This window comes from Adiantum capillus-veneris, chromosome 5 (genome assembly GCF_014529385.1).
Source record: "Adiantum capillus-veneris isolate H3 chromosome 5, ASM1452938v2, whole genome shotgun sequence".
NCBI classification, from domain to species: domain Eukaryota; kingdom Viridiplantae; phylum Streptophyta; class Polypodiopsida; order Polypodiales; family Pteridaceae; genus Adiantum; species Adiantum capillus-veneris.
The window spans coordinates 7,389,595-7,405,705 of record NC_140935.1 but is presented as its reverse complement, the minus strand read 5'-3'; the positions used below and the strand labels follow the sequence as shown (position 1 = coordinate 7,405,705).

The 16,111-nt window shown below is 43.7% G+C and overlaps 1 protein-coding gene across 1 annotated transcript in view; it reads right to left on the bottom strand.

The window, feature by feature from the left end:
- The window catches only part of LOC147456837 (hexokinase-2-like), a 37,783-nt gene extending 21,951 nt beyond the window's left edge, over positions 1 to 15,832 (bottom strand). The window contains exons 1-5 of the mRNA XM_086511959.1: positions 15,055 to 15,832; positions 14,786 to 14,936; positions 14,524 to 14,706; positions 13,759 to 13,833; positions 13,445 to 13,612 (exon numbers count right to left, since the gene is read on the bottom strand). Coding sequence (XP_086368085.1) covers positions 13,445 to 13,612; positions 13,759 to 13,833; positions 14,524 to 14,706; positions 14,786 to 14,936; positions 15,055 to 15,518 — 1,041 coding nt within the window. The 5' untranslated portion in view covers positions 15,519 to 15,832. The remainder of the gene's footprint in view (positions 1 to 13,444; positions 13,613 to 13,758; positions 13,834 to 14,523; positions 14,707 to 14,785; positions 14,937 to 15,054) is intronic.
- Positions 15,833 to 16,111: the final 279 nt, after the last annotated feature.

Genomic DNA, 16,111 nt, shown 5'->3' with positions numbered 1-16,111 from the left:
GAAAGCTTCGTCTGCACATTCAGAGCTATGTGGATGCGAAGAATTTCATATTATGCCACTTGAGGGCTGTGATGTGTTACTGGGTATCCCATGGTGTTACAGGTTGCATGCTATGGTGGATACTTACAACAAAAAGATTACCCTTGTACATAGAGGAAAGACTCATGTCCTTGATGTAAAGCTTAAAGGCGAGTCTGTTCCAGTTGTTTCTGCTTCTACTATTTCATCTGTAATAAAGAATCATCTTTCTGCGTACTTGATCTTTGCAAAAGAAGTACCTCAAGTTGTATCTAATTTGTCTACCTTAGATAAAGAAAGGTCAACTTTTTTGAGTGGTTTCAGTGATTGTTTTTCGGACTCTTTGCCCGGGGAGTTACCTCCTGAGAGACCTGAGGTCATACCATAGATCTTGTGCCAGGTTGTAGTCCACCGAATAGACCACTATATAGGGTTAGTGCAACCCAGCAGAAACAGATTATGAGTCAGGTCAACGAGCTTTTAGAGAAGGGGCTGATTCAGCCCAGTTCATCCCCTTTTTGTTCGTCTGTACTCTTAGTGCAAAAGGAGGATGGTTCATGGCTCATGTGCATTGACTATCGCGCCTTGAATAAGAATACCATCAAGAACAGGTTCCCCATACTGAGGATAGATGACATTCTTGATCGGCTTGAGGGAGCGTCATTGTTTACAAGGATAGACCTAAAGAGTGGCTACCATCAGATACGCATTAGGCCAGAAGATGTCCATAAGACTGCGTTCAGGACAATATTTGGTCTCTATGAGTTTCTTGTCATGCCATTTGGTCTCACAAATGCTCCTGCCACGTTTAATAGAATGATGGACAGAATTTTTAGACCACATAGAAACTTCGTGGGTACCTTCTTTGATGACATGATTGTCTATTCGAAGTCCGAAGAGGAGCATAGGGATCACTTGACTGCAGTTTTCAATGAGTTACGTAAGCACACGCTACTCATTAATGCGAAGAAGAGTGAATTCTTTTTGCAAGAAATTCACTTCCTTGGGCACATTGTTTCAAAGGATGGGGTACGCATGGATCCCGCTAAAGTGGAAGCAATTAGGTCATGGCCAGACTTGAAATCCGTACATGACATTCGAAGCTTTCTAGGCTTATGTTCCTACTACAGGAGGTTCATCCGAAATTTTGCTGAGATTGCTTCTCCACTCCATGCACTACAAGGAAAAGGAGTTACTTTCAAGTGGACAGCCAAGGAAATTTTAGCGTTCAAACACTTGAAAGAGAAGCTGACTTCAGATTCGGTAATCATTTTGCCAGATCTTTCAAAACCTTTTGTGGTTCAGTGTGATGCGTGTGGCCATAGTCTTGGTGCAGTTCTAATGCAGAATGGCCAAGTAGTCGCATATGAGAGCAGAATTCTTTTGAAGACTGAAAGGAACTTGCAAGTCTATAAGAAAGAATTGTTGGCAATAATTCATGCTCTCACTAGTTGGAAACACTATCTGCTAGGGGCTGATTTTGTTGTCCAAACGGATCATGTAACCTTGCGATATTTTCTCACACAGACGAAGTTGTCTGAGAAGCACATGCGATGGGCAAACATCTTGTCAATGTTCCATTTTCAGATTGTGCATGTGCAAGGGAAAAAGAATGTGGTGGCTGATGCATTGTCACGAAAGCCCCAAATTTCAGCAGTGTCAATTCCGTACCATTGTGAACTAGACGAAATGAAGACACAATACGCTGAAGATTCAGATTTTGCAAGGATCTATGATCAGCTTGTTGATGGGCAACATCATGAGCACTATATGCTTAAGAATGACTTTCTCATGATGCATGGAAAATTATGCGTTACTAAACAGTTACAGTCAAAGATTTTGATGGAAAGTAATGCTCCACCTTATGCTGGGCATCGTGGAATTGATGCGACAGTGAAAGGGGTTGAGGCATTCTTCTATTGGCCAGCTTTGCGTCAAGACGTTGACACATTTGTAAGATCATGCTTAGTATGCCAAAAAGTCAAATTTGACAGACAAAAGCAACCTGGATTGTTGCAACCATTGCCGATCCCAGATAGGCCATGGGAAAGCATAGCAATGGACTTTATCTTTGATCTTCCAAGGACACAAACAGGCAATGATGGGATTTGGACTATCATTTGTAGGTTCAGTAAGCAGACCCATTTCATTCCTGTGAGGAAGAAGATAAAGCCAGAACACATGGTCAAGATATTTATGAGCAATATCTTTAAATACCACGGGATGCCTCAGTCAATTGTCAGTGACAGGGATCCACGTATGACGAGTCTTTTCTGGAAGGCATTGTTTGAGAACATGGGCACTACGCTAAAGTTCTCTTCTTCCTTTCATCCGCAAACTGATGGACAGTCAGAAGAGGCAAATTCTATTGTTCTGGACCTGCTCAAATGTTATGTGTCAGAGCACAAGGCAACTTGGGAACACCATCTTCCATTGGTTGAATATGCTTACAATAACACTGTGCATACGTCAACAGGTAAGGCACCATTTGAGATAGTGGAAGGAGGGAAGAAAGTCCCGCCCATTTTGAAGACTAAGGACAAGATTTTTGAGGCAGACAAGTATGTGCAAGATATGGATGAAACATACAAGAAGATAAAGATTGCTCTTGAGAAGACTCAGGCTAAGCAAAAGAAAGCTGCCGTGAACTTGTATTTTCACTTGGTGATTGGGTGCTTTTGCGCTTTGAAAAGGCCAGGTTAAGGAAAAGGAAAGGCAAGGAACGCTTGTTTTCTAAGCTCAATATGCGATATTATGGTCCTTTTCAGATTTCAAAAAAGATCAGCGATGTAGCTTACAGGTTAAAGCTACCAGAAGGCTGGAAAATACATAATGCTTTTCATGTCAGCCTTCTAAGACCCTTTGTTGGTGATGTGCCAAAGAATATGCTTGATGAGGAACAACCCGAAGTGGAAGAATTGGATGAAATCCTTGTTCTTGAACAAATATTGGCACATAAAGAAAGAAAGGTTAGAGAAAAGGTTGCAAGACGCTATTTGGTGAAGTTCAAGAACTATCCATCGTTGGATGCCAAATGGATGGAAGAGTCTGAATTGCTTGATTCACCTCAGCTATTGCAATTGTATCTTGAAGCCTTTCAGATGGAACCCACAGTGACTTGATGTAGCCTTTTTGGAGCAAGGCAAGAGCATGGTTCATGATGCTCAAGAGAGTTGTTAAGCAATTGTATCTACTCTTTCCATACAGAATTTAGCTAGAGAAGTTTGTGCTTCAGAGTACACCAGAAGGCTTCTATGCTTGATATATGTGTCGTAGCCAAGTTGGTGGGATTGTTTAATCGTCCAACGCTACATTTCCGGAAGCATGTATATCTTGGATTCCCATCATAGAATATGTGTGATATCAACAGATACCGCATGTATTATTGGCATGCAAGCGAGGTCGCTTGCAGTATTTCAAGGGTGGGGTGTGTCACCAAGAGGTGTATTTTTCCTGTTGCCTTCCGTAAATAAGTACTAGATATTTTTATTTATTTTTATTTTTACTTGTTTTCCCCGGAACCCTTGAAAAGGTGCAAGCGGACATTGCATGGCCAGTGTGAAACGGCTGCGGCCGAACAGGTTTCTCATAGCGGGAGTCTGGGTCGGTCAGTCTGGGACTGGTCGGGCCAGTTAGCACTGAATTCTGATGAGTATGGAAGCCTGTGTGCGCCAAATGAAGTCCGGGCCACTCGGAAAGTCACTTATAACTTTATAAGTCAGTGGGAACTAGAGAATTAACTCAAAAGGGGCAAACTGGACACATGGCCGCTCCATGCAGTTTTGCCACTTCCAGCATGAAGAGGGGGCGCCCAATTTGAGAGAGGAGGCTGATTTTTGAACACAAGTGACCTACAGTGTGTGTGTGAGTAGTGGGTGCCGGTCTACAGCTTTAATGGAAAGCTTCCCTTCTCCTCTGTCTCATGTAGCGCGATGACTTGCTCTCATGCATCTCTCTCTCCCCTTTGGCACATATGGTAATGCCCCACTAGTTGGGCTACTTAGTTGAACATGTACAGTTCTGGGGGTTTATGCGCGTTTGCCAAGGCAAGAGCCTTCTGAACAGGAACCGGATTAGCTAATTGCTAATCCCCCACAGGTACGCACAATTCCATCGCGAAAGATTGCGAGTTTGGAGAGTTTTCTCGCGTGAAAACTCGTCCAATTCACAGGGGAACTGTCCCATTGTGTGCGGGAGCCCTTGGGACATGCGTAGGCGTGTTCGCTTCGCTAAAAACAATCCAAAACGGCGAATTACAGCCTGCTGTGTTTTTTTGCAGGTTTAGGGTTTCGCACCTAAACTGCAAGGGAACCCCGGGGGAGCCTCGCGAGAGCCTTGGGATGCGTGTACACCCTTTTGGGTACCCGGCAGTGAAAAACAGGGAATTACAGCCCGTTGAATTTCTGTGACAGCGCACCAGAAAGCTTCTCGATAGCGAGGGAATCCGTCCTAGACAGGTACTTTTGACCTACAGGGGTTTTTGCGCCGTTATGCTGCCAAAATCAGGTCGAAAACCTACGTTTTCAGCCCTTGCCAGGTTTGGACAGCTTTGTGAAAGCTTGTGCTAAGTGGTCGGATCGTCTACCTTGATTTGAATAAAGAAATACCGAAAGGGGCACCAGTCTTTGGGGCCTACAGGGTGTCGGTCTCGTGTGCGCAGTGACATTCTAGTCGCTGGACGCAACTGTGTTCTCTTCCCTTCTCAGTGCTCTGTGTAAAGTTAACAGGTGATTGAAACAAAGTTACCGGGGAACGCTCCCTAGCCCCCGTTCCGGCGTTCCGGGGGGCAGCTCCCTTCCCGAACGTTCCGAAACGTCCCGGAACGTCTGACGTTCCGGGTGGCTAGTGCAAACCAGAACGGCCGTTCCGGAACGTTCCGAAACACCCCTCGAACGTTCCGGAATGCCCCTGGAATGGCCAACGGCTACAAACAAATTTGGCAAAAATTGAAAAAATTGAAGTAAATGTTTGGGCTTCTTTTTGAAGTGTGCAAGGCCTCAAGGACTCATAAAATGCACCCCCCTCCCCCTTTCTCTCCACAAGCTAATCCTCAAGGCTCAAGCTCTCTCCCTCTCACACTCTCAAGATCTCTGCCTCTCAAGACTCACTCTCTCAAGGCTCAAGGCTTCAAGCCTTCAAGCTCTCTTCCTCTCCCTCCCACTCTCTCAAATCTCTCCCTCTCCCTCTCTCTCTCTCTCTCTCTCTCTCTCTCTCTCTCTCATCATCTAGTCATAGCAAGGTTGAATGGTCTTCAAAACGAGTTTTTTGTGAGAATTAGAGTCAAAGCACTCTAATACTCCTTGTATTTAAACACAAGGAGCTAAAAAATGCACTATTTTGGTGTTTTTTATACCTCCCGTTCCGCGCCGTTCCCGTTCCAAACCCCTAGCCGTTCCCCCGTTCCGCGGGGATCCCGTCGTCGTTCCCGTTCCGCGTTCCGGGTAACTATGGATTGAAATAGTACCGCCCTCTACGTTGTACAGGCCGGTTATAGATGCACGACCCAAGCTTACTCGTCAGGAGAGAGCTCGCTTCATCAAGGAGGGGAAGTGCTTTGGATGCGGGGAAACCGACATATCTCCGCGAAGTGCCCTAAAAAGGCACAGAAAGAACAGAACGACAAGGACGACGAAAGGCCTGAGAGTTCGAGAGCAGCTAACGAACGTGGAAGAAAAGGCAAGATGAAAACAAGACTGGTTCCAGATTGTGTGGGTACCGATATCAACACGTTGGACGAGAATACAGAACTTTGCCGAGCTTGGGGCAAAGTGAAAGACCAAGAGGCCCTGATCTTCTTTGATGGAGGAGCCAAGGCCAACTTCATTTCACCGGAATTGGCGGCGCGGCTCAAGATCACTCCCGATCGGATGGGACCACTTGCGGAGGCAGTTCTAGCGGCACCCGGCAAGGACGTAGCCATTACACCTGTCATTGCCAAACTTTGGTTGCATTGTCAGGGATATTTGGGGCATGAGGACTTTTACATAATGCCTTTGGAAGGTTGTGATGTTCTCTGGGGAATTCCCAGGTACCACAAGAACAACGCCGTGGTCGACTATCGAGCGAGGAAAGCGACATTGACTACAGAGAAGGGCAGAACCATTGTACTCGATATAAAACTTAAGGGCGAGTCTGTCCCTATCGTATCGGCTTCGGCCATTTCTAAATTAATGAAATCCAGTCTGTTTGTTTACTCGATCTTTTTGAAAGAGTTTAAGTGATGAGGATAGGACAAATATGTCTAACTTGATAAATAACGCCAAGATTTTCTCCACTCTCATGCCGATTGCTTCTCAAAGGGCCTGCCAGGCGAGTTACCACCCGCTCGTCCTGAAGATCATACTATTGATCTGATACCTGGAAGCACACCACCAAACCGGCCACCTTATCGTGTGAGCCGAGCACAGAGTGAAGAGATTATGACCCAAGTGAAAGACCTCTTGGAAAAGGGTCTTGTCCAACCTAGTACTTCACCGTATTGCTCTCCAATATTGTTGGTTTTGAAGAAAGACGGATCTTCGAGAATGTGTATCGATTATAGAGCTCTCAACACAATCACCATCAAGAACAGATTTCCGATTCCTAGGATCAATAATATACTCGACACATTACACGGATCCTCGTGTTTTAGCAGGATTGATTTGAAGAGTGGATATCATCAGATCAGAATCGCACGGGGAGATATCTACAAGACAGCCTTTCGGACGACTTTTGGGTTATTTGAGTTTTTGGTGATGCCCTTTGGCTTGACCAATGCTCCGACGACATTTAACCGGATGATGGACAAGATTTTTCGAGAGTACAGGCTATTTGTTGGCACTTTCTTTCACGATATCATTGTTTTCTCCAAGAATGAGGCAGAACATAGAGATCATCTGCTCCAGGTCTTTCAAGCATTACGAGATCACAAGTTAGTGATTAATGCAAAGAAAAGTGAATTTTTCCTACCAGAGATACACTTTTTGGGACACATTGTGTCAGCAACCGGAGTGCAAATGGATCCGGCCAAGATAGAGACTATCCGTGATTGGCCCGATTTGAAGAATGTCCATGAAGCTAGAAGCTTCTTGGGATTGTGTTCGTACTACAGGCGGTTCATTCGAAAGTTTGCAGCGGTTGCTTCCCCTCTGCATATCTTGACACAAAAAGGAGTCCCTTTCTCGTGGGGACCCACAGAGGTGCTGCCTTTCAGACTTTGAAAGAGAAATTGACTACGGGACCAGTTTTGACTTTGCCGGACTTGTAGAAGTCGTTTGAAGTATATTGTGATACTTGTGGTCGTAGTCTGGATGCGGTCTTAATGTGTAAGGTGCAGCTGAATGAATGTTGTATTTTCTCAAGATTAGTGATCCATATTTGCTCAAGGTTCCTTTTAGTTCTTATGGAAGGGAGAGCCTTCCGTTCTTTACGGAGAGTGTTATGATCAAGAACAAAGTGAGTGGATATTGTGCATGCAAGTGTATGAGACTGAGAGAAAGAGAGAAGAGAGATACGACACCAGAGACGTTGTAAAACCCTCCTCCGAAGGCCCCACTTGACAGCGAGAGTGGTCTATTATTGATTGCACAAAGGTGTACAATAATGATGCATGGACTGATGCAACTCGTGACTATGTCAGTGGCGACGATGATGACTTACGGGCTGAAATCGGTGATCTTCTATCTACTGAAAATCTGCCAAACTTGGGGCTGTTTTGGGGCTATTGAAAACGCCAGACCGTTTAGGGCTAAAAAACGCTGTTGTTTTGATGTTGAAAAACGCTGATGGTGCTGCTGTGATTCAAGGCTGAAAACGTTGAGTATCTGCAGGGATGTGGCTGCGTTTTTGCTGCTGCACTTGACTGAAAACGCTGATTGTCTGATGCGACAGAGCACTGAAAACGTTGTTTTCGTACAGCCTTGATGGCGATCTTGAAAACGCTGGGGGCTGGTTGCTGTGGCGGTTCAACCAAGGCTGAAAAACGCCAAGAGAGGGGAGGTGTCTAGCGATGAAGAAAACGCTAGGCTTATGGGGGTGCTTGAGGGGTTCTTGCTGAGAAGGTGCCTGTTGAGCGGGGAGCTCCTGCTGCCTCTTTTGCCATTGAGTGCTAACTTGGGTTTGCTTATATACCAACTTAGCAAAATTACCCTACCTACTTTTGTTGGAAAGTCACTTAAAAATAATAAGTGAAAAATGTCAAAAATAGGGAAAATAGGCTAAAATCAATGGAAAATTCCCCTAATGGAATTTGATGGATTCTGGTGGGAATACTGATGATCATGCTGTGTGCAACCAGAGGATATGCATCTATGCTAAGTGACTGGGCATGCACGGTCTACGAATAGACTCACAAAAGTGCCAGATCACTTCTAATGTAAACTTGACTGGACTTACTAAACATTGATCATGTTGTAGCTTGTCCACGAACACATAGGGTTGGATGTGTCACGTGACATCCTCTCCTTTTCAAAGTGAGGGACTGGTACCGAACTGTATGGCGTCGAGGGAGATCGCCAATAACATTCGGAATCTTGGAAGGGACTCTTCGGCGGCCCACTCTGATGTGTGGGTCGTGCGATACTTGAACTTCATAAAGGTCTGCAACGCTTGCTTTTTTGGGCCGCGCCGAAAGCGACACAAAGTCTCTTGGGCTCCTTCAATGCTTCAACTTCGTCGAGAGTCATGCTTCCTTCTTCAAGAATCTGCATGGCTGAAAATTCCTGAAACCACTTCCAACACAAAAACATGAACATACCTATTCCATGTAAAGTAAATGGAAAAAATATTATCTTCCTTAAAGACTGTGCATGCAATGTAGATGAACAAAGAGACGGAGTGCCGAACCGTTCATCAAACACATGCAAACAATGAGATCGAATCTTTCTCAGTTTATCTAAAACAATCGACTGTGGCAATTCACAACGGAAATACCCATGCTTGGTGCTCATACTTTCATGAGCTTGTTCGAAAACTGTGTCATGCCAAGGAAGAGACATGGAATTTGACTTCCTGACATACATACTTTTCAGCTTTTTATGAAAAATCCGCATACATTCGTGCTCATCCATGAGAGAAACGTGCTCAACATACAATATGTCATGCCTAGGAAAAGGGATCACATAGAGAGGCTGACTAAAATACAGGAAACGATCATGAATGAAACATTCGAACAATGCATGCGTATCAATCATGCCAACACATAATACTTCCTATGAGGGTTCTTTGGATCTAGGCTCAAGAGCCAAGATCGACTCTTCGTGATTGATCGAATCTGCAACGAGGTTAGCTTCGCTAGAAAAAGCATCCACTAACACATCATCCTTGTGAACAATCACATTTTCTTCATGCAAATCATCATGCTTGTGAGAAATCACATCTTGATCATGCAAATCATCACGCTTGTCTTTATCATCCAAATCATCATGCTGATCATTGTCAATCAAATCATTATGCTTTTCACAATCATGCAAATCCTATGTGTCATGCTTTGGAGAGAAAAAAAACGAGTCTCCTTCTCCTGACTCCGTTCAATCTTGTCCTACATAGTAGGAATGAGAGATGGAGAATGAACAATGTCCTCTCCATGAATGACAATAGGAGAATCACTTTTGGCATTGAGAGTGAAGGTATTAGCCTCCCAATCAATGAGAGGGTTATTATCACGAAAGCATCGAATGCCCAAAATCATATCACATCCTGAGAGAGCAGAAACAACAAATCTTCTAGTGAAGGCAGCTTGTTGAATTGCAAACAACACATCAAGGCACTCCTCCGTGATGAGAGTGTCCATACCGGGAAGAAAGCCAGAGACCTCCATAGAAGATCTCGGACTAACTTCGAGGTGGGCTCTCTCAACAAGAGAGGGACTGATCACATCATGCATACTACCTGGGTCAAACAATATGACAAAACGTTGCCCCGATGTACGACCATAACATTTAATGAGAGAATCATCATTGGGAGGGTCGTGAGAAACTTGGGGCACACTTGTGTTATCATTAATTGCATTGACCGAGGAAGTGGGTTCTGTGGATTCTTTAAATTCATTCGTTTCAAGCTTAGGACATGTTCTTTTTATGTAACCCTTAATGTGACAATGAAAACAACGACCTTCCTTAGAATAAGTGCTTTGCTCTTCCGACGTGATGTATCCTCCTACAATTCCTTGTGCGACCTTTTCATCTGGAGTAAGCTTAGGTTTAGCAATTGTGTTAGCCTTACCCTTAGATTCATTGGAAGAATTCTTTTCTGAGAGACTGTTGGCAAATTGGTTAGAAGAGTTACCATTCTTACCGTTCTTACCGTTCTGAGGGTTTTGAGAAGGCTGCGAGGTAGTTGTGGAAGTCTTGTTCTCCTTAGGCTTTCCCTTGTTGTGCTTCATCTCCTGTGCGAGAGCAACCGCTACCGCCTTGTTGAGATCGATTGGATCGAGCACCTCGACATCGTACTTGATGTACTCGTCCAATCCAAAGAGAAAAGCCTCTTTGAGCTCATCATCCAATTTTCGTAATTGAGTGCCTAGTTGCAAAACACGATTAGAAAAAGACATGACTGGCATACCATTTTGCTTGAGAGCGCGCCAATCGTCCTTCAATCGTACAAGGTACTGAGGTGGTATAAACCGCGCCTTGAGCTTGTCTTGGAAATCAGCCCAATTGAAGGAAAGGGGCGTGAATTTGTCGGCTTCCTCTAGGTGCACGGCTAACTGTGCCTCTTGCCATGCGTGGTACCAATTAATGGCATCACCGGCAAAGTACATAGCTGCCGTCAAAACTTTGCTATTTCCTGTCTTCTTAGTTATCGCAAAATAAGCATTAAATTGATGGAACCAAGAATGAATAACCGTAGCATCCATCTTACCGTCATACTTACTGAAAGTCAACTTCTTTGTGAGTGGATGGTTGGAATCCGCATCGTGGCTTGCAGCACTTGAGGAACTCCCACGATCTTTGGGTGGTTCGGTCTTCGAGGCTAGCACTTGTCGAAGCAATTCTTGAGTGCTTTTCCGTTGGCACGTGGTGCTCGTCTTGTGACGGATGTACACTGAAGATGAACTTAATGATGTGATCAAACGACAAGTTAAACCAAATATTGAAGACCAAGAAGCCTCCAAAGAGACGTAGCAAGGGAACAGATTATGTTGGTTATTTGGGTCGACAGTCTTCATTTACAAATGCACGAAAAGCCAAGAAGCGTGTACGCTTCGAGGGTGTGTCCAGTTCGTCCTCATCCTCTTTTGACAGTTTCGAGAGCTCCTCCTCTTCTAATTGCAGTGATGAGGACAGAAAGGGCAAGAAATGACAGAAGAACCAAAGACATGGAAAGAACAAGAATAAGACCAAGAAAAGCACATCCCCCCAAAATCTCGAAAATTTTCAGACACTTCTGAGGAGGATTCATCCTCTTCAGAGAGTTCAGACTTTGATGACGAGATGTTTTATTCTAAGAGGAAGCACTTTGATAGAGCCAATCAATACCACTTTCTCGAAGATAAAGAGCAAGAAGACCAAAGAATTCAAGGAGGGCGGACAAGCAATAAAATTTGATACCTTTTCAAATTTTCAAGATGGACACAAGGCCCTTGCTTCTATTCTGGAGGACGCTATTCAAAGCACTCTAAGATTAGAAGGGAAAGCATCCTAGTTGAAAGAAAATGCACGAACATGGTGGTTAACTCTTCTATTACGAAAAGAAGCACCGACAAAGTGGCTAAAGTTCAAGAGATTTTTTATTTCCTCGTGGCTCACTCAAGAGTACGAACATGACGTGATTATCGCTTGGAATCATCTTCGGATGGCCAAGGCAGATACTTATTGCAAGAGATTTTGGGATGTTTTTCTACCTGCCTCATCTTTTAAAAAGATGAGATTTAAGCAGCAAATCGAGCGGTTGTGTTGTGAACTTCCCAAAGAGATACGCAACTACTGTTTATTACAAAATCCAAGTCTATACAGCAATTGATGGGACATGCTAAGCAAGGGTTTTCTATGCATTCAGGTAACCTAACTTATCCAATAGATCAATCTTTGACACTAAGGACCGAACAAGATTCGACAAATAAAGGCAGAAGCAAAAGAAAGAAAGATACACATCCCCGTCTGACAGAGGAACAAAAAGACGAATACCTCAATACGAGAAAGTGTTTTGACTATGGAGAACAAGGACACATATCTGCGCGGTGCCCCAAAAAGGCACAAGAATAAGAACGACTGACAGACTGAAATCAACCTGAGTGAGGAGATGCTTGCTCCGGAACAGATACTGGCTAGTAAATTGAAAAAGATACTACTACTAGTCTAGCCCAAGTCTGTGACATACTAGTCTAGCCTTTTGAGTGCCTTTGACCCTTCGCTTTTTCAATTGTCCAATCTTTGGCTTTTCAAATGTGCTACCTTTGGCATTTCATTTATCTGACCTTTGGCTAGTAGTTTGAAAAAAAGATACTACTACTAGTCTAGCCCAAGTCTGTGACATACTAGTCTAGCCTTTTGAGTGCCTTTGACCCTTGGCTTTTCAAGCTTCAACTGTTTGATCTTTGGCTTTTCAAATGTGCTACCTTTGGCATTTCATTTATCTTACCTTTGGCTTTTCATTTGTCCGACCTTTGGCTTTTCATTTATCCAATCCCTTGGCTTATTAATAGAAGGGCACTCTACTTTTAGGGCTGATTTGTGTTATGCACCTCAATTTTAGGGCTGATTTGTGACACCCTGCAGCTATACTTGTGGATAGTTCATTCCCAACCCATCCCCTAGCGAGACCAATTTCTCTCTTAGAAAATAATTTCGATTTCTTGAATTTTCTTCAAGATTGCTCTCTTGGAATTTTGTTGGTAATTACGAAAATAGCATGCTTTTTACAATCATACCCCGGAGCATGTTAAGATGTGAGAAACTAAAGTTCAAGGTAATCGATATGTTTTGAAATCCTAGCTCCCAACGTTTGTAGTCACAAATTTTTGCTACTGAGCCTGGCAAAAAGATCACACACATATATACATGAATCCGGGATGATTGCTAGTCAACCTAGCAAAACAAATACATGATGCATCAAGAATTTGTAAGAGGGGAAATAAATTGGTCGAAGTGGCCTGGATAAACTTGATGACAGCCTACAGGTAATGCAAGCTCTAGAATCTAGAGATTGCATTACTCAATAGCTTCTTTCTGTCTGGAATCTGGATGGTATGCTCTTTGCGAGGCAATGATTATAGAATCTCAGACAGATCTTTTACAAGAATATTAATTGATTTAGACCAGTCACATTCTTTCTTAGTTTGCTATTACAAAATATCTAAGCAATTCAAAATTGAACAGTCTTCTCTGCAAAGTTTCTGCTCATATACGCTAATGAATAGTACCGGGTAATGGTTGGCCTAAAATACTTCAAAATGTAAGAATAGAAAACTTCAATTTTGTGATCTAATGGTAGAAAAGACCAAACTCACCATTTTACCAGAGCTTGGTTTAGGTCCTTCCCACTTTGGTATGGCATCAATACTTTCGACATAGCATGCATTCGTCCCTGTCCCTAGAATGACTGAAATCATGACTTCGTCATCCTGCTTCTGTGTGGCTAAAGATGCGACTGCTAAAGTTCCAACAGTGTCATTTACCTACTTTTTTTGAGCAAATAACAGAAGACACGAGATCAACTTTACAATAAGACCTGCAACTGAAAAAAACATAATGGGAAACAAACAATTCCTATGCATATAGTAAACGCTCCTAAAAACTTTTTTGAACAATAACAAAAGCCTACCAGAGCCGTTACAACCATATCAAGCCCTCGTTTCTCCATAGCCTCATTTAACGCTTGAACAACATCCTTCCCAGCCTGTGACAACATCAGTGTGGCTTACATAAACAAACAAATATAATTCCAAAGCAAGCAGCAGCATGCCACTCAGGACATGTTGCATTTCCTCATATGACACCAAAGACGACTACAATGGTCTTCTAATGCATAGTTGACCAGGATAATGCCAAATGCACTCCTCAATGCGGCAGTTCATCGCACGATTGAATGCTACATGACTGCTTATCAAAACCCTATTATGTGAACTTAGCTATCCCGAAACTCAAGCAATTCTATGAACTGTACAATGAGCTCATGCAGCATACCACCCATCCTTGTTTTGCAAAGTCTGATGAAGCACATCTCCACTCTTAAATTGCTTTTAAATGCTCTGAAATCTGATACAAAGCCTTGCGTGACAGTTGGCTCTGGCCAAAACGAGTAACAAAACATATCTTCCAAGTGAAATTGTTATGCACTCCTCAAAGAATTTCAGTGAAAAGCATTCAAATTTGGTATTTGGAAACTAGTCTGACCAAATCTCGACCTCTTTGACACCCTATATCAAACCATGCATGACAAGCGTGATGCAGCTTTTGCTGTATATATCTTTTGACGCCGCTCATCATAATTAGTGCCCCATGTATATGCACGATTCAAGGAAACATGCTTACTGTGTTTATCAGAGCTAAAAAAAAACCATCCAGAGTCAAACGAAAGGAAACTCACTGTTCCCTCAACCGCGAAGCCTTTTGTCCACTTGATGAGTGTCCCTGCATCAATTGAAGTTTGCTTTATCGGAAAGGAGAAGGTAAAACCAAGCTCACGCTTTCGTCCTGGTAAAGGGTGGTAAGCATCAGTTTCTTTGGATACAAACTCAGCAAGTTTTCCAGCTATGAAGTCAAATAACTCCTGCATGATCAGCCATGACAAATTTAACTAGAAGTGTTTTCTCCTTAAATGCATGGCAATTTGAATAATAGATACCCACCTCATGTTGGCCCAGCATAAGCTCTGCAGGAATGGAAACCTCTTGGTATTCTTGATCCTTCATTTGGGACTCCTTGCCCCCAAAGTGAACACGCAAGACCCTAAAATTTGTGCCTCCAAGATCCAAGGCATAAAAATGACCTCTCTCTTTTCTGACAATTGAAGATCCATGTCAGAACAGAAACCTTGCAGAATCAACATAATCCACGGACCACTGATCAAGCAGAAAGATTCAAAGGAAGAGTGATATGTGTGATAGATTCCACGTACCCAGAGGGGAGCTTATCAACATACGTAAGAATCATTTTGTAGTCTTTGCTGCCTCCTTCTACAGCAAGGCCGGCTTTCATCTCTTCAACCATGCCATCAATGAGAACACAAAGAAGCTCATCAGCAGGAGTGTCACACTTCCTCCTAAGCTCTTCCAACACAATTGCAACCCGATTCCAGTCCGATCTGCTTATCACTTCGCTTGTCACAGCAGGACTCGGCTCCATGCTTACTCTGCTAAGCCCCACCTTCCTCCTGGATCTGATCGCGTCCATAAAAGTATGCCTCATGCTGTTTTCAAAAATAGGGGCCACCCGCAGACTAAGAATGTGCCGCTGCACACCTGCATGCATCCCACGCAGAACCTTTGACTGTGATGCATGCATCCATGGAGAAGCTCTTGAGCTCCATTGCTCTGCAGAGCTAGATGCAGGTAAGGTCGCATGAAGCATTGCAGAACTCATTCATGCAAACTGTATCGTCGACAGATTAGCAGGGGATTGCAAAGGGATGGGGGGGAGCAAAAAAGCAAGAGAAAAGAGAACTTGTGCAAGAAGCTCGTGAGATTAGGAAGAGAGGTGGTTGGAAAATCTAAAGCGTTTTTGGTGAAAAGTCAAGGTCTGCCATAGCCAGATGGACGAGAGGATTGAAGAGGGAGCAGGTGAGGACGCACTATTTGGATACCAATCTGCGTAAGGCTTAAGCAGTAGCTTTCAGGATGGTTCGCAGATCGAGAATTTGAAGCTGATCTTTGATTTTCTTGAAGCTCCCGGCTATCGCGGCTTTTCAAACGACGACACTTCTACAGTTCTAACTGGAAATTGCTTTGGTCATTTGAGTTCCTTCAACGGCTGTGATCTAACACGGCCGACCTCGGCATTCCCGACGAACGGTTCAGATCTCTTCCACATTCATTTAATTATTGACATTGTGAACCAAGCCAGACTCCTATTGGCCGCATTTTTCCCGAGTCCTGTCTGCATCTCCACACTTAGCGGTACGCCTGCTAATTCGACGGCTCGCCGCCAAAGTTAGCCAGGTGACGCGTAGGAAGGAA